The 18,992-nt window shown below is 41.7% G+C and overlaps 1 protein-coding gene across 3 annotated transcripts in view; it reads left to right on the forward strand.

Moving 5' to 3' along the window:
- The first annotated feature begins 928 nt into the window (after nucleotides 1–928).
- The window catches only part of dab2ipb (DAB2 interacting protein b), a 148,793-nt gene continuing 130,729 nt past the window's right edge, over nucleotides 929–18,992 (forward strand). For all 3 annotated transcript variants that reach the window (XM_080509958.1, XM_080509960.1, XM_080509959.1), the window contains exon 1: nucleotides 929–1,162. In XM_080509958.1, coding sequence (XP_080366084.1) covers nucleotides 1,123–1,162 — 40 coding nt within the window. In that variant the 5' untranslated portion in view covers nucleotides 929–1,122. The remainder of the gene's footprint in view (nucleotides 1,163–18,992) is intronic.

An 18,992-nucleotide genomic window follows, 5' to 3' on the forward strand; every position in this document is an offset into this window, starting at 1 on the left:
TTGCATAATTAGCAACTGTTATCTCACATAAAACACCAAAATTGTATGACTAACCTGATATTGACCCATTAAAGAAATGTTTTTTCTTAATTTCATACATTTCTTATAATTTACAATAAACCTATGATAACAGGACTGCGTAATTACACCTGCTGTGGTTTTATTTGAATGAGGATGGATATCTGCTCCTTCTGTGCCTTTCATTTGTGGAGGTGTAAACACTGCGGTCTAAATAAAGACCCCGAGACCCTTTGAGGAGCAGGTCTCTGCAGGTCTACTTCCACATGAACTCCGGCGCGATTCTGAATGCCACACACACCGAAAACCTTGAAACCAGGAGTGTCAAACATAAAGCCGTGCAACAGGCTCCAATTCCGCCCAGGAAACAATTAGGCAAATCTGTACATCTGTCAAAGTGAGTTTGTAAAACTTAGTTTTGTAGAAACTGTAGAATTAATGTTGCAGTTAGGAAAGTCAAACTACAACACGAAAGTCTTCCAAAGTTTGTCGAGGGATTGTTTCTATTTGTGTTCCGATGTTAAAACTGTCGAACTGGATTAAAAAGGAAGTGTTTACTGTGGGAATACAGCATCGTTTCTGCTCCATGTGTTTCACACGATGTTGGCTGCATTACCATTTCTCTTTTTTTTTTTTTATTCTGACATTATTAGGTTCTCTGAGTGATGAGAGAAAAAAAATGAGCTGAGGGTGTAAAATTGATCAAAGTGGAAGCATTAAGTGCTGCCACACAACCCCATACAGTATCCCGCTCGCTCTCTCTCTCTCTCTCTCTCTCTCTCTCTCTCTCTCTCTCTCTCTCTCTCTCTCTCCTCCCTCTCCCTCTCTCTCTCTCTCTCTCTCTCTCGCTCCCTGCTCTCCAGAGAGTGGCTCAGTCAGACAGATGTAACACAGCGGTGGAAGTCTGAGCTGAGCTGGCAGGCTGCAGGGGCCGGACCCGAGCCAGCAGCTCTGACTGGAGAGAGGCACGGCGGCGCAGGGACGGGAGCGGGAGGAGATAAAACGGCAGTCGCACTTTCAGTAGCTGCGGCTCAGCCGTCGAGTTGACTTTGCCTCGGGACATGGGCGTGTTGATCTGGGCGCTTATTACCCCGCAAATTTAACATGGACCCCGACACCAGCACCCATCCAGAGGCACAGCATGGTGAGTACGAATTGGGAGCAGCGGGGGAGTGGAGGAAGAGATAGGGGAAAGGATGAGAGTGATACTAGTGGAAAAAAGTTGAAATGAGTGTTAAGTGAACAAGGGAGTCACATGGTTTTTTTCCCGTTGGCTTGTTATTACGACTCGGCTCTCCATTTGGCTCCCAAAAGCTGTTGACTGGGGCCTCTGTGGTCAGTCATGAATAGGACTTCAGTCTGTTGGGCAGGAGGTTAAAAGGGTGAATGGTGTTACATGGCAATTGTGAGGATTCAACTGTTTCTCTTTTCATGACCAGTCTCCTCATTCCTTTAACAGGGTTATAAAGTTTCCGCTTTACCGAGGCTGGGCGAGTTCAAAACTGCAACGCCGAGCGGAATCTCTCTCCGGGTTCCAGCCTGTCTTCAGTTTTTTTTGGCTGTGTTCGGCGCGAGCTTCAGAGCTGGAAAGCCCTCCTCGTGGTCTTTGAATAAGAATAATTAACTGTGGCATATGCGAGGGCCGTGGGTGTACCGTCTCTGCTCAGAATGCAGCCAGATGAATTGACGGTTCTGCGGGGTTCTCGTGTTATTTGCAGACTGTTTAGCGGTCGCACCATGTGGGTGTTTGTGTTCGCGATAGAGAGCCGAACGAAAAGAATGAAAGTGGGAGACGGGAGGGGGAGAGACAAAGAGAAAGAGTTATGTACACAAATAAATCCAGGGGGATCGAGACTTCACTGTAGGCCAGTGAGTGCTCACTCTTTTGCTTCCCCCTCATTTTTCCGCTACCTCTCTCTCTCTCTCTCTCTCTCTCCTCTTCCCTTTTTTCTCCCACCACTCTGAATGTTAGAGTCTAAACTAGGTAGTTGAAAGGCAGAAGAAGTGGCGTATTATTAACTTGGCTAGAAAAGGCGATGTTTTGTCTTCATGGCCAACGGGAAGGACTCTGCTGTGCTGCTGATGAAGAATGTGGTTAACAGAATGAGTCAACAGCGAGCATATTTCCAAGAGACCGTAGTTTCTCCTTGCCAGCGTCTAAGCCACATTCGCTTTATGCACTGGGCCGTCTGCCATCCCAGAGAAGGAGAGAGACAAAGAGAAAAGGCACAGAAAAGTGGGGAAAGTCAAAACTTTTCGGTTTTTTTGATCCATCTCCGGAGACGTGATAATATTCTGACCCGAATAAGTGAGAACGTTCAGCCTTTATTCTCACCTGCATAGTAAACTCACCTAAAAGTAAAATGTCAGCCGCTTGCAGTAATAAACTCTGTGCGAGGAACTCCTCTAAAGGTCCGGTATAAATAGAAAAGTGACAGTAGAAGGGGCAATAATCTGATATTCTCAGATTACACCTCAGGCTTGCAGGTTGAAAGAAGAGCTTATTAAGGCTTGCAGGCATCAATTTCCACTCTCTCACACATCATTATGGTTGTTTGTTACCAAAGCAGGTCCTTCCTGTACTTTTCTATCGATGTGAATTTCTCGTAACTATGGCAAGCATAGTTTCATCTGCAGTCTGATTTTATCACTGATTATAGCACAGATACTGTGACCACATCTGTTGTTTTTTATGATTCTCAGCTACACTTACTGATGATTAAAAGACACAATTTCCCACATAGTTATCTTTATTAATATTACAAGGGTTGATAAAGTGTGCTTTGGGCATTTCAGCTCACTTCTTTTCAGTTTATGCTGATAGAGATTCCATTAAGTGGGTTCACTTTACCAAAGCACAACTTTCCAACACACACGGATGCGAGCCAGCCATGAACCTAGAACCCCCATATCACACATGCCTTTCTCCTTTGTCACTCAAAATTACTTTTTGCCTATTAATTGTCCCACAGTTTATCACCAACAACAATGTTTCACTTGAAAAACGCTTTGTTTTGTGTTTTAGTTTCAGAAAAAGTTTGTATTTACATGGCAACATGTTCAATATGATCTCAGTTTACATGGAAAAGGCAGAAACACTGAACATGATGTTTGGCCTTAATTTCATAGGCATTGTTGGTTGTTTTTGTAATGAAACCATACACACATGCAGACAGAGAACACCCCGCTATAAAACAATGGCGAGTACACAGATATTTGTATGGACAGACAGCAAACTTGAATTTTTTTTTATTACAAGTGATTTAACATTAAAACTACCAACATTTAGGAGGATATGGACAGAGAGTCATGACACTATGAAGGTAGGGATTGTTGTCTCACATATGCAGAACTGCGCTGAAAGAAATGTGCAGTGGCAGCGTTTCAAAAAAGTTGTGTTTTTCCCCGTTATTCCCCATTTCATACATGCCCTTAATTTTAATGTTTTCCAAAGGAAAAATGTGCAATGCATCTTCCTCTTTCTCTCTGTCTCTCTCCCCCTCTATCTCTCAATATATATTGGTAGTTCTATTCAGAAAGAATCAACACCAGACGGAGCTCAATAATTCATTAGAGTTTGTCCAGGTTGACCTTGATATTGGTTTGTGGGATCAGCTTGGGGCATCCAAAATTATTTGGCAGGGCTGGTTGTGGTACAGCTGTGCAGCAAAACAAGTTCTTCTTATGGCAAATGTCCCACCACACATTCGCCTCATACCCGGCAACCACATCTCTATTAGACGTCACGATTATTACATTTGCCATGGTCGTTTACAGAAGCAGGCAGAGATGAGTGGAGGTTTCAGGCAGGGAAGTGGGTAGAGAACTTATCCACGGCCTTCATTGACATGTAAATAGGTCTGCATGTTTTTGTCCTAGATGAGAAAGGTTGAATGCCTGCTCATGTACTCGAGGGGAAAACGCTACAGGAACAGTTTTAGTGTGTGCGCTTTTTTTCCCCCCTCCTTTTGTCAGATGGAACTTTTATTAGACAAGAGGATTAAACCAGCTAAGATTTCTTAATGCTTTTTTTGGGGGGGAGGAGAAAATAAAATCACAAGTCATTTTCTTTCTCTCACTTTTCATTTGCGAAGTGAATTAGCGTCTCTGACGAGAATTCTTCAATTCCCACATATTATCCAGATGAAAGTGCAGCCTTATGAGGTGAAAGGGCTGCAGGGTTTTGTCATGAAGAATGTCGGGCTTTGCATAAAAGATTAATTCTCGCTTGTGTTGTCATGTGCTTAAACCCAGCGGTGGTCAGACTCGACATCGGGGTGGTACAAGCGTGATGTAAATTTCGGAGCTGGGCTGTCTGCTCTGAAGTTGTAATCCAGCTTTTAAGCCAGGAAACATGTACCAGACCACATGGCCAATCCAAGTTGTTTCTGATGTACCAGAGGAGTTGCAGCCTTGGCAGACAATTGTTGTCTCGAGGGTTGAGACACTGATTAAAAAACCACGATACTTAGACTGTCCTCTTTCCATCTGTAAACTGTTGGTGTTTTGAGGACGATGTGTTCTTTGTGTGCGTGTGCGTGCGTGAAGCACTTGCATTTTTGCGAAACATATCCAGACCGAAACCCTCAATCACGCCTTTTAAGAGGCGTTTTAGAGAGGCGGGGTCACTTGTATTCCTCTTTAAAGGGCTATTTCACAATCTCAGACTTCCTCTCAAAAGTTTCCAAGTTTTAGACTTGATTCAATTTAATATCTTTTTTTTTTTTTTTTCTCCACTCACTACTTTTTCATCAAGTCTTGCCGTCAGCTGTATTTTGATAGGCAGCTTTAAAGCTCTGTGAAATCAAGGGAAACTGCAGCGTCAGATATTCATTTCGCCTCACTCTGCATGCTCCGTCACTATTCATCTTCTCACATTGTTTTCACACTGTTTTCTGATGTTTTATGCTCAGAAAATATTGATTACAGCTCCTTTTAAGAAGTAGAATAGTCTATAGTTTGTTCACAGTTCAACAATGAAACTTTTGCCTCATGTCATGATGGTAAGCTTGGAGAAATGAATACATTGTCTGAATTGTTGCAACAATTAAAACTCCGAGGCTAATGCCTCCTTGTTATGCAACAGTCTGAGGCAAATTTCGCATGAATGGTTGGCGTTAAAATCACAAGTGAACAGCTGTATTTTACTCCCTCGGGGGTGCAAGTTGTAATGTAATCACAACTTGTTACGGCTGGCTACGGTGTGGTTGATCTAGTGTGTTGACTTCCAATTAAAGAGTCGATGATTCGATCTGCTATTTCGCCTTCTCCATACGTGACCATAAGCAACACACTGAAACCAAAATTGCTCCGAAGGGTATGCAAGTATGTTGCAGGACTCACAATTGGTGTGCGAGTGTGCACGAACGTGTCATGACTCAAAACACACGACGACACAGAAAGTAAGAAGACAAGAGTACTCTTGATCATAGAGATGAAAAAGGGGACGTGCAGTTAAATGCAGATGAGAGTTGGAACCAGTGACTGAGGTGTCTGTGAGAGTAGGCAGAAGTCAATATCAGATATTCAGTGGGTGGGCAGAATCGTAGCCGGATCCAAGGCAGGTGGGAAACGTGGAGCTCGGAAGAGATCGTCTGAATGACACAGATAAACTAGCAATGTACCACAAACGTGAAACCCAGTATATACGGCTATCACCAGGTGAAGACGATCGCACACTCGGGCACAGGCGAAACATATCCTGACGGGAGACGTCCAACTCAAACATGAAAAAGACTGATGTGTGTTTACGCTGAAGGTTTTCATGTAAAAACAGAAATGAGCGCAATACTAATTCTCTACTACTATCACTTTAGTGGTACTCCCAGAGTTTATGGCCGATTGCTGGATTAGTCATATTGGTAACTCACCCTTTTAAATGCACATATTTGACTTGATTATTTCGAGCTCCCACTCATGCCAAACCACATGCCTCAGAGAATATCTTGTACCTCTTTCAGACCTTGTATCTTTCACATTCAGATTGTGTTTACGTTCAGCAGTTTGTATTTCACACTTGGCTTTAAAATTAATCTCAAGTGGCTGCTGGCGATGGGATTTCACTTCCACAGTTATATTTGACTTTATCTGTGAGGAAAGCTGTAAACGTTTCTCAGTATAGAGAAAAACACACACACCCACAGAGACACACACACACACACACACACACACACACACGTCACACACATTTGTGGCCATGCAAGTACACAAAAGGATTGCTATTGCTATTTGCATAATAGAACTACTTTTTTTTTTTTTTTTTAATAAATTGATAATGAAAAGGCTGGAAACAAAAAGACCCTTGAAAACAAACACGGACAGTAGGGGACAGAAGAGGGGAGCTCACCTCGGTCGCTTCTGTTTCAAAGCGCTGCGAAGCTATTTGTTCCAAACTTGACCAGATGGTCCTTCAAAGAGGTCAGGGACACGTTTGTGTTGACACTTCATGTTTTGATAAATGTATTTCTCATCACTTCTAAATAAGGCTTTCGCAGTCTGCTCCTTATGTGTTCTTTGTTGCTTTTGGGTGTCGTGCTACCACTGATCACCGTAGCAGGAGGAAGCGTCTTTATGTATTTGACTGTTTTTATCTCATTTAGCACGTTTCATGAATTTTATTAGTATAATTTAAAAAAATAAAATTACCATGAGACAAAACAGGTGAGGAGAAAAGAAATACTAAATATGAGTACACTACAAGTAAACAGCATTAAAATGAATGATCACGTGAAACTGTATTAGACTATATTTAAGAATTAACTAAAAGAGAAAATGTGAAATAAAAAAGGCAATGTTTAATTCTGTTTTGAACCTGATCAGTTAGGGTTATAGATGATAAATGTATAAAAATTGTGAAATTAATTGAATGAAAGTTCAATGGGAGGATAAATAACCATCAAATAGGTTTAAATTGATTGCTTCAATCCATATAAATAAATGCATATACCTGCTGAAGAAGCCTTTTTGTTCACGTTTCCACACTTCCAATTGTAAAAGTATTCTTTGGCACGTCAATAATTGACAAGTGACAGCTCCAAACGATTAATTCTGTTTGCAAAAGAGGCAAAAATAGAAAATAGATGACTTCTGAATCACTGCATTGCCCTTTGAAAGTTCCAACCCTCTGCTGTTGCAAAGGAAAGATTTGGAGAACAACATGCCACAAACATGTCAGCCTCTGTTTATGTGTCTGCTACAGTGTGTAATTTGCCTGTTTATGGTAGAGAGCCACAATAAAGCATTTGGCAAACAACAACAACGAAAACATTCAGCCTTGCTTCTCTTGAGTTGTCTCTGCTTTCCATTTAACCTCTGAAAAATCGGTTTAACGTTACTATTAATAAACAAAAAAAAAAGTGGAATCTTGGGTTTTCAGCATATAATCACAATACTCCAGACAAGTCAGCAATATTCCGAGTGATGCAACCTTTTCCTTAAACTTCTTGACATCTGAGCAAAAGTCTTTCACTGACTCCAGTTTTCTCTCACAGTTTGGCTCACTTTTCTTTTTAAATGTATGCTATGGTAAAAACAGATCCGCTTTTTTTTTTATTTTTTATGTGTACGTATTGGTGAGGAATTAGGATGCTGATCCATAGCAGTCCAAGTTTCCTGACACATGAAAAGTTCATCACACACTCAAAACTAGTGGTGTGATGGCAGATATAAATAACACATTAAGAGCAGAGCGAAGCAATAACCTCAGCGAGCTGACTGGTGGCCAGCAGCAGCGGTGGCTCGGCTCCATTTGGCCCCATTTGCCGGCGAGCCTCCCTGATGGGAGACCGTCAGTCAACAGAGCGCTGGCATGTTGGGGAGCAGGGGGCAAGAGGTGGGGAAGGGGTGAAGATGCATTAGAAAGCCAATGTGTATAGAAAGAGTTTGCGAAACAATGGAGAGTTGGAGGGAACTTGGAATGCAAATATACTCTTACGTTCCATCTTTTCTGTGGATGTTAAGCCAGTTTGCATTGCGATGTGCGCCACTGCCTCTGTGTGTGTTATGGTCTCTGTGTGCGTCATATGTTTCGATGTCGAAATGTGAAGTGTGTGTCGTCCGCAATGAAAATCACAGCGAGGAGCAGGAAATGAGTCCTGAAGCTAATTACACGCTCACAACAAATTCATTGCGGGGGAAATGTGCTCTTCCCGCCCGTCCCCGTTAATGTTTGTGTTAATGCAGCGAGTGCGAGGAGGACCAAGAGCTGAGCAAGAATGAGCAAAAGGAAAAGGAGAGATGGGGAAATATTGACGTGGGCGTGCGATGGGGAAAGCTAACTGCAAGACGTCAGGAGAGGGATGCATGGCATAGCGAGTGTAAGCCCGTTCTTTTCCAATCAGATTCTAATCAAAGTAGGATGCTATCGCCGCGAGATGAACTGATTTTAATCAGTGCTTTGTTTATCGTTCGTCATTGTTTATGTGGCAAACTCAGTTACAAATCTGTCATAATCCACCAGAGTATTCATTTCAGCAGCAGGTCTGCTGGGGGAAAATTGAGTTATCTGAGCCTGAAAGTGGATCTGTGGACGACTAGCAGCAACAAGGAACTGCAAGTTCCTCAATCAAACAATGCTGCTCCTTATTTTTTACCATCTTACAGTATGGAAATCACAATCAACTTCGAATAATAAGAGAGAACCAAATATGTCGTATGCAAAGCCGCCACGGGTCCCAATTGGTGTATTGAATTGTGTCGTGTATTCATGAGAAAAAGGAGTAAAAGATTGCCTTATGAATAGAAAGTGCGATAATAAAATGTTTTAAGTGATAGAGGGATGGCATCTGTCTTTTTAATCATCTGAATCATTTGCGATTGACCAGTTCTGTTACCTACTTTATTCCCACTGACACGATTAAATCTGATAACCCTAACTCCCAAACCAATTTGATATTTTCCAAATTTCTCTGCATTGCAATCAGGCACAATCAAAGATATCAACAATATGAGTTTACTCGGTGCCATCATAAACTCAGGAATAATGAAAAACTGTCCTGAATTGAAGGTTAGTTATTTTGAAGAAAAGTGACAAAACTATTTACACGCTGCTCTTTTTTCTGACAATTCTGCCACCATATGATCCAAGTTAATTGTTCTACTAAAGGTTTATTTGTATGAAAAAAAATTACAAAAAATGGGATTGTACGCCCACACACGTGTATCAGCTGGTCTGCCAACATGGGATAGGGAACCAGTCCAGAGGGTACCTCGCCCTTCCTTCAGTGTCATCTGGAATCTGCTGTAACCCCTATGAATTTGAGATTGACGGTTCGGTGGATGGATTGAAAACAGCAGTAGGACACAAGCTTAATCCCAATCATTTCAAATTTCTCTCAAAATAATGTTTGCGGGGATAAACTCTTCAGCCCTGACTTAAAAAAAAAAAAAAAAAAAAGCTGGGATCAAAGATGACTGGATGGGCCTGAGATGAATTTGACAAGGTTCTGTTGCGTCTTTTTCTTGAATCCTTCGGAGAAGTAGAGCAGCTATTGAGGATTTCACTAGTTGAACTAATCCTCTCAGCACAGCAGTGTCTTACATTATCAGATCAAAGGGAAGTCAACAACACGCTCATATGGGGGGAGGTGGGATGGTGGATGGAGCTGCAGGATTGCCAGCAAACGGCATTTGGATGACGCAGTCAGTGGGTGGTGAGAACGTCACGACTCCCTCAACCGGCACAATGTACGTCCGCTTTTACTACTGGATTCTGACCAATGAAGACAGAAAGCCTACAGAGAACAAGTTGTAAATGAGTTGTGATCAATGTCTGAATATGAGTGTGGCCATGATGATGCATGTGTGCCAAACCACTTGCCCCCCCCCCACCCACCCCCTCCCTCCCAGTTGCCCCACTTTTAGCCTTTTATGAGTTGAATTCCCCTTGGAAACTTCCCACAAAAAGCACTTGCTGGCGCGGTCGGCATGGCAGCAGTTTGACCCTCAGCGTTGCACACAAGTGGCTTTTTGTCTCCAAAATGGCAGATTCCATTCCTGTCTGTTCAGCTATGTATGTGTTATTTATGTACATTAAGTTGAGATGCAGGTTCTTTTCCAGAGGAAATCATGCAGATTGTAGCTGATGACAAAACAAAAAATAAGCTTAAGTAAGTATTGTTGTTATCTCTGACTCAGCATATCTAAGGAGCGATGTCTTTTTGTTTATATGGGAAGTTTTGTCACAATGCAAGCATTTGTTTTAGTATTTCAGCTCAATCATGAAAGTCAGAGACAATCTCGAAGTGGAATGTTGGTAAACAGGTGTCGTTTACTGCTGTTGTCATTGAAGCCTCGGTTCTTTGGTCACATCGACTCTCTCTATGCTCTCTTTCCTGCAGGTATGCTGCTCTCCATTTCCCTTATCTCCACTCTCCTCTCTGTCAATCTCGCAACTTTTAAAATCTTGAGATTTCATCTTTTATTGCGAACATTTCATTCTCAAATAAATGCAGAAAGAATTCTAGGCACAGACTAAGTAAACATGCAGGCTGAACCCTAATCTCCACTGCTCATGCTCTTAACTTTTCACACGTTCTTGGAAGCAGACACACGGAAAATTGACTGAGGAACATAAACAGACTGACATGGGATGAGGGATCAGAGGGAGACAGAAAGGGAGACAAACAGAGGGGGAGATAAAAGGAGAGATGTGTCACAGTTGTGTGTTGGACTGAACTTCATTGCATCGCTTTTTGTCCCTGTGTAACTCTATAGCTTACATACCAATGCGTTCACCCACTGTGTCACTTCAGCTTTCAGCACTTCATCTTTCCCATTTTGGCACCTCTTCCTTTTTTCTTTTTTTTCCCTCAGTGATTTTCCTGGTAATTGTTTGTTGAAGGTTAGATCTTAATCAAACTTCGACTGAAACGCTTCGCTTTAAAATACCAGACGACCACGTGCTCAATTTCAATGTACTTTTTTTAGATAAGAAAAACAAGCAGCTTGGATTCATGACTGTCATGAGAATTGATGGCTGTTGTGTCTTTTAACTCAAGTCGCCATGGTTTCATCCGAATGGTGAAAACTCCACATCAGCGTTTTCAAGTAAAATCGGAAAACTTTTCATTTAGTTTTTTTCATTCCGTCCATGTGTACAAAAACGGTGCTTAGAGTTGCTACGTTGCTACAAATGCTACATTTTTTTTTTTTTTGAAAATGGCTCCCAAGGTGGGGCTTTTAAAAAATGCTCCAGCTGCATGGAACTGGAGATAAGTGCAAGTTTTTGAAAACGCTGTTACTGCACATGTGCACCACGGCATTATTAAATAGTTCCGCCGCACATGTGTGAGTTGATGGACAATAACAACAATGTCGGCCTCCAGTGTCACGACTCCCAGTCCATATTCTCCTGGGACTCGGTTGTTTTAGAATGTAGTCACGTGGAAGAGCAATCCAACTTTGTCGTCTGTCTTATGGTGCTCTTGGACATGTTCCAATCTCATTTTGAAAAACTTGGAGCAGGCAAAGCCTCGGGCCTCTCATGATCTCTGGCAACCCCCCCCCCCCCCCCCCCCCCCCCCATCTCCACCTGGGTCCAAAACCCCAGACTGGTAAGATCTGCTTGAGGAAATAGAGTTGACAAGGGTCTTTATTACATTGTCAACTTGCTATGCAATTGGTTAGTTAAAGAAAAAACCCCCAACTTATTTTAACCTTTTCATCATGCTGTTAAAAGAGCTTCCAAGCTTTGTTGTGCTCCCGCTACACACACCTGTGATCATCCATGCTGGCCACATTTAACTGCCGCGTAAAGTAGAAGAGCACTTTGCTTTGCAGCTAAAAAAGCTCCACTAATAGTCATAAACCCAGTTTGGACATTTGGAAGTCATTGAGCTGCTCTTTAAAAACAAAGGCAGTAATTATCAGCACAGGATCCATCCAAGAGCTCTCATCACCAGATTTTTTCTTTTTTCTTTTTTGCACCACAAATGAAGACAATCCCAACAACAAAATGTTAAATTGGAGACTTTTTATGGTTGTGATGAATGCCAAAGACACAGGAAACATATGAAAGCAATAGATGGATATGTTTATCCCATCTTCGGAAATGTCGCAGACTGCCTCTGCACCAGAACAATTTGTATCATTTTACATTTACTGGATTTGAGTGGGAACCGAGCCAGGGCTCAATAAATTTACAATGAAGGGGAACACATCCTTGTATTTTTTTTTTTGTTAAGGATATGAGTCAAACTTGTTTTTGCTTTTGTAATGATGTGTAGTTAATATTCTAGATTGTTTAATCTATAGATGTCAACGTTGGCCAGTATAGAAAAAAAATCCTGTCGTTTTACTGTTTAGTCTACTAAGTGATTGGCTAAGAAGGTACTAATGATTAAATCTGGTGTGTGTACATGTCACCACATCACAGCTTGGTTATTCAAGCGTTTATTTGAGTCTGTACTCAGCTGTAAGGCTTCACTGTGAGCAGATGTAGTGACAATAGTAAGGTAAGAAGTCGGAGTGGCCAGGAGAAAACTGTTGTGAATAACAGGAGGAGGAGGAGGAAAGGGGTAACTGTCACATCTGTGGACAAATGCCCCCGCTTGACAAATGTCCGTCCAAGGACAGGAGCAGAAACCTGAGAGTGCTGTTCTTTGGCAGGAAGGAGAGAAAGGGAGAGACGTGGGAAGAAACAGGGGAACGTCTCAGCTCAGGCTTTTCCTGCTTCGGCCCGCCGGTCTTTGTAGAATCCTCTGGGTTGATTTGGATACCCAAAGACATGCTGGTAGATTTGTGTTCTTTTGCCACAAGCGTGCTGCACAGATTAAGGAAATCTCAACCCCTGCTTTGACGATAAACATAAATATGTATTTCAGCTGCTGCGTCAAGCTTCACGAGCTGAAATGTGAATGCCAAACTCCAGTGCGAACAAATCGACAAAATAGTTCTGACCGTCTGCGTCGCTGTGGAAGGTTACATGTAAGTGCCCAGCAAACTTCAGTTAATGCTTTAAAGCTGGAGCGTGGTGGTGAGGCCCGGTCTGGTCCCGCGGTTTTTGGTCAGCCGCAACAAAGCTTCCCATTGGTCGGTTGTGAGGCAGGAATTCAGCTCTCTGAGGTAGAAACTCCTCCTCCTCCTCCTCCTCCTCCTCCTCCTCCTCCAGCCCCGGGCGCTGAGGCACGACGGCATTCCCAGTGCATGTACACACACACATATACAAAGGGAGGGGGGGGGGGGACTGCAGACTCGGGTGTTACAGACATGGGAAGATAGAGTGAGGAAGTGAGAGAAACCTACAGAAAACAAAGGGCACTCGTATGTCCTCTGTTTGTTTGTGTGTGTGAGTGTGTGTGTGTGTGTGTGAGATGTTTCTTTCTTCTTTTTTTTTTTCCACCCTCGGTGAGTCTGTGAGAAGGGGGAGGACCTGAACCCAGCTAAGAGTCAATATCCCTGCAGGAGTCCACGGGACCATCCACACACACACACACACACACACACACACACACACACACACACACACACACACACACACACACACACACACACACACACACACACACACACACACACACACACACACACACACACACACACACACACACACACACACACACACACACACACACACACACACACACACACCTCTCCAGTTCAGTCCACTGCAGCTACTGCAGGAGGGCAAAACAGAAGGAGCAACACAGCGAGGGAGCTGGAGTGTAAGAGGAGGAGGAGGGAGAAATCTCTGGAGTTGCTACTACTTGTTGCTCCTCGGTTTTTTTCTTTTTCTTTTTCTTTTTTTTCTTTTCGTACGGATAGATGGTTTGCCTTCAGCTTTCCCAGCGGCGGTGGGACCTTGTCTGAGGTGAGCGCTCACTCCACTCTTTTGTCTCTCCTGCATGAACCGGCCAGTCGCGCTGAGAGGAAAAGGGGGTCTCTCTTGGTGGAATGGCGGTGTGGAGGTACGCTGTGGGGGTATAAGGGGGAGGTGTGTTGGGGGGGCCCCCCGGTTTTTCATGTGCCACTGTGGTAGCATTATGACACTGATCTGTCATGCAAGAAGTGACTGAGGAGAGGAAGGTTAAAAGCCACAGAGAACTTTTCTATGTGCTTCTTAGAGGCATAGTAAAAAAAGTAAAATCATCAGTATGTGTGTGTCCAGATTGGGTCCGCCATGCAAACACATTTATGACGTCTATCCACCTCTTAACTTGTGTGTGTGTGAATGAGAGCAGAAGGATTTGTCTCCTTCCGTCAAGGCAACAAGGTAGTGTTTAGCTCCTGTGTAGTTTTCATTTATCAGCTGCTGCGTGATTACAGTGTCCCGGTAGATAGAGTTAGACGTCTGCAGCCTCATCATCATTCCTCCACCAACATGTGTTTACATGCTGCAAGTCTTATTACCCACACATCGAAGGGCTGGATGTCAACGATTTAGAAAGTTGCTCTTTTTGACCTGGGTGTTGGTAATTGTAGGAGAGGTAAGCATTTAGGTTAATTGTCAATTTTCTCTGAGTTACATGGAAATATTTATTTCAGTTTCCAAACTGAAGAAAAACATTTCTAAATATTTTATTAATTGAGTTTCTATTTTTTTTTTTCTTAAGATGGTGTATGTCCGAGTGAAGGGCGGGCATTGTTGTCCTATTATTAGACCGAACCGGCCGGCAGCTGTGGGGAAGGAAGTCGGCTCAGAGCAGCCGGAGAAGAGGGATTACTGGGAACGCTGAGCAGGAGTTATGGTCCCACTTCTGGAATGTCATTTCTTAAGGTGGCAGAATCAGTGGAGGGGAAGATGAGTGAGCCAGGGCACCGGGCATCGATCAGTGGTGGCTGAAAGGAGGGAAAGACATGGAGGCGGGAGGTCAGCGGTGGTCCGAACTCATACCCTCGGCTCTAATTGCAGCTTATAGCTGCTGTACAGCTGGATGGCATGTGTGGTTGCTGATTTATTAAGGCGGATTTGTCAGAGCGGCAATGAGATTTTTCTTCATCAAATAGCACATTGATGGTGTTTTGATTACCGGATGCTGTCCAACAGACAATTTTACGTCCCTTTTGTATTCAACAGACAGCCCAGTAAGGGTTTAATAGATTACAATAGTCATTCAGCGATCGCGTGTTAGATTGGAAGTTCAACCTTTGTCGGAGCAGCGACTCAATTATGCAACTTCCTCTTTTTAAATTTCTTTTAGCTTGACAATGATGAGTTAATGACGCTCACCACAGATAAGGCACTCATTAAAATAGGTTTGATGCTTTGGACACATTGGAGACGTGTTGAGCAACCTTTATTGCAATTAAAGAAAAAAACGATTGTTGGTCAGTTGTGCTGGATAGTGTATGAGATGTTTCAGTAAGGTTTGACAGCCTGTTAGAGACATTAAATCACAAAATAAACACCAAAATAAAGACATATTTATAATTGGCCAGATTTCCTTTTTTTGTGTGCAGATTTTAAGATCAGAAAACTTTCCGGATCGAGTCTGACCTTTCCTGGTGGAGTTTGCATTTTCTTCCTGTGTTGAAACTGTTGAAAAAAACATGCATTTCAATAGATTTTTGATGTGGAAAAATAAAATTTACTTGGTTACTTTTCCACTCCTGAACTTTGGCTGTTGACCCTCAATTGCAGCTGCTTTTAAACATGCTTTTGTTTCCATATCTCAACTGCAACTCTACACCAGGATTTACGGAATGATTACTTGGGGAAAAAAGAGTAGAAACGGCAGATAGACTATCTAATCTCTTTTACAGTTTCAGCGCTAAGTAATCCTGAGATCACATACGGATAAACCGAGCGATCCATTCGTCACTGATCAGTTGTGATCTGGTACATGGCTACAGATAAAATGAGCCGGTTTTCATCCAAGTTGCAGTCGGTGTCACAAAATACTTGATTCATTTTCCCTCAGCTAATCCCGCTAATGGTTTGGACTCCTGCATTTAATAAACACCTCAGTAAAATTTTTACAAACTAAGCAATTTTAGTTTGATTAAAAGTTGATAAATGAAATACAACCGGAACGGATCCGTCATTGAGTACGGCTTGCTTAATCCTCATAACATCTTTTTTTTTTTTTTTTTTTTTCCCTCCCCTCGGGCGGCTCGGGGAAGTGAAAGCTGACTAAGTGTTCTGATGCAGTGAAAGTGGAAGGAGTTGCTTGCAGATAATGATTACTTGGTGATTGACTGCTGTGATAAACTGCTGCCACACCGACTAACTCGATAGTAGAATCTCAGTATTATTCACATACAGCGTCCCTGCTATCTTATCCCTCTCTGGCCTTCGAAGCCAGCAGAAAAGGCTTTGTTTTGACTCGCTATTCCGGGATCCATTTAAAAAAAAAAAAAAAACATTTCACTGTGTTTGATGTTATTGTGTTAGCTGCAGGTTGCCTCACGCTAAGCTTGTGCAATCAGCATGGGGGATAGACTGATAGTCGTAACTTGTTTGGCCTTTTTTTTTTTTTAACATTGTGAAATAAAGAATTATGGTTAAGCTGACCAGTTATCATCTTAATAAACAACAGAAGATGTTAGTTTTAAAGCTGTCCACCTTGTTTCTGTTTTAAATATTCAGTGCTTTCAAGATATGGTCTCTGTATAAAAGTGGCTTTATAAAAAATATATATTTTTAAAAGTCAGAAAAGGAGAGATCACACACGTGACGAGACGTGCTTTCTCTCACCCATTTATATGTTTGACTTTGTAGTAGTGTATCGGTAGAATGCGAATAGTGTGCATTACTGCCCTTAATCCAAAGTTTTCATTCATACGCTATCAGACAATAAAACTCAAACATCCAGCCCTGCTTCTGCTGCAGTTCTCTGAATAAAAACAAAAAAAGAAAGAAAGAAAGAAAAACTGCCGTGAAATGAGTTAAACTCACAGTCAACAAAGAGGTTTTGATGTGTGTAATACAGCAATATATAAAAAGCATCCCCATCGTGTATGTGGATTTAAATGTGGTGGGAGGGGTGGTGGTGGGAGGTAGAAGAGGGTAGAGGGTGCTTGTTATGTGGCATACCATGCAATTACCGTTCAAACGTGTGTTTTGCTGGGTATGCTTGGTGTGTGTGTGTGTGTGTGTGTGTGTGATAGACTCAGATAAATGATCTGCTTAGTTTTGTGTCTTAATTTCATTGGGATTGCATGTTTGGGCATGACTCTTATCCGCACGCTTATCGCCCATTAGGATCTAAATCAATTGGCCGTTTCATTGCTTTCTGTCCCGTAGATCACTAATGACCGCCGAATTCAGTAATTGTTTGTTTTGTTGCCACAAAGCGCTTCTTAAACAGCAAATTACTCCCACTACTCAGTGCTCGGGAAGCTTGAACACACACTCAAAGAAATCCACAATAATCTTGCAGATCTTACTTAAGTAAGAAAATTAACAGCATTTTGTGAACCATTAATTGAATTTAATCACCATAGAAATAACACACAGGAATGCTTATCGAGGGGTTCTCATAAACAAATGTTTGCATATAAGAACATCGTTTTTTATATCTATATATTTGCAGTGTGTGTATGTGTATATATATATCACATGGTTGCACATGTGGATAAACTTGCACACTTTTTGTCATAAGTCGACATGTTAAACATGGTTAGACGATCCATATCTGAAATGAAACAACCATCTCGAAGCACCAGATGAGCTTTTTGAGTCGGTCTACTTGCTGCTCATGGAAGTCGTATTCAATTCTGAGTATGTTTATGTAACTAAATAATACAATTATGAATCCATTTTATTCGTATTGCGCTTTTTAAGACACCCAAAGGCACTTTACGTCATCATAACAATCAACAAGCATGAAATCGAGAATCATCACAGAACAGCCATAAAACACACATACATAGTAAAAGATAATAGATTTCTGCTGAACGTTAAACGCAGTTTAAGCACAAGGTGCTTTCTGACTTGTCCATCATGCTGCTTCCAGTTGCTGCAGCAGGAAATGTGACTGTTTGGTTGCTGTGATGATCAAAGAAGTACCAGTATTGCTACACACTGTCATGTAATGTAATGCCTGTTGTTTTTTGAGTTTGTTGTTGTTGACATTTAATTATCCACTCGAGCATCAGTGGATCTTTGTTTTTCCTTGCTCTTTACCCAGATTAGTTTGAATGAAGCAGCCAAAGCTGTGACAACAAGCTTTTTTTCAGTAGCTGTGACAGCTTCATTTTAAAGTGTCTATTTGTTTAAATACGGAGCAGCGTGGGTGGTAATAGTAGCAGAATTTCTTTTTTTCCGTCCCAAGTTCTGAGAAGAGGAATTCTTGATAAACAAAAAGTGAAGGTTAAAAAAAAAAAAAGGATCGAACTGAAGTTGTTTTAAGGGCAGTCATTTTAATTTAATGTTTAAGCACAATACTGCTTTTTTTTCACGGTCCCATGTGAAAAATATAAGAAAGCATGACATTCACCCACCAAAAACTTGTCATGGTCCACAAATTGTGAACTAGACCCCACAGAAAGTACTCACAAATCAATTCAGAACTGACAAGGATCCATATTTTCATCAATATTGATGAAAGTAAAAAAACAAAACAAGATAACATTATTCATATATAGCTACACGTTTGGCCATCACAAAAAAGAAGAAAAAAAATTGTGGAGTAAAAATATTTAAATAGAAGTTATTGTATGGCATTATGTGGGTTGCTCTGACGTAATATAAAAAGTTAATGTGAAAAACATTTTAATAATGGTTTTGTGATATATTTTGAATCTACGACATATAAAAGAACATCACCTAATGTACAGATAAATAACCTTTCATATCAGATTTACAGATTGCCAGCTAGACTTCTTGCTGTCGTCACAAGTATGTGACATTTCAACGCTATTTGCACTTTATGCTGCTCTCAACATGGAATAAGTCATTTTTTTTTGGCGCAAAATCTAAACCCATCTTTATGTCCATTTTCTTTTCTGCTTTATCCACCTTAAATAGTCAGTCCCATTAGGCTGTGGTTCAAAGCATAAAACCAACGCACACACAAGGAGAACATGCAAACTCC

The sequence above is a fragment of the Blennius ocellaris genome (genome assembly GCF_963422515.1).
Source record: "Blennius ocellaris genome assembly, chromosome: 15".
Taxonomy (NCBI): Eukaryota; Metazoa; Chordata; class Actinopteri; order Blenniiformes; family Blenniidae; genus Blennius; species Blennius ocellaris.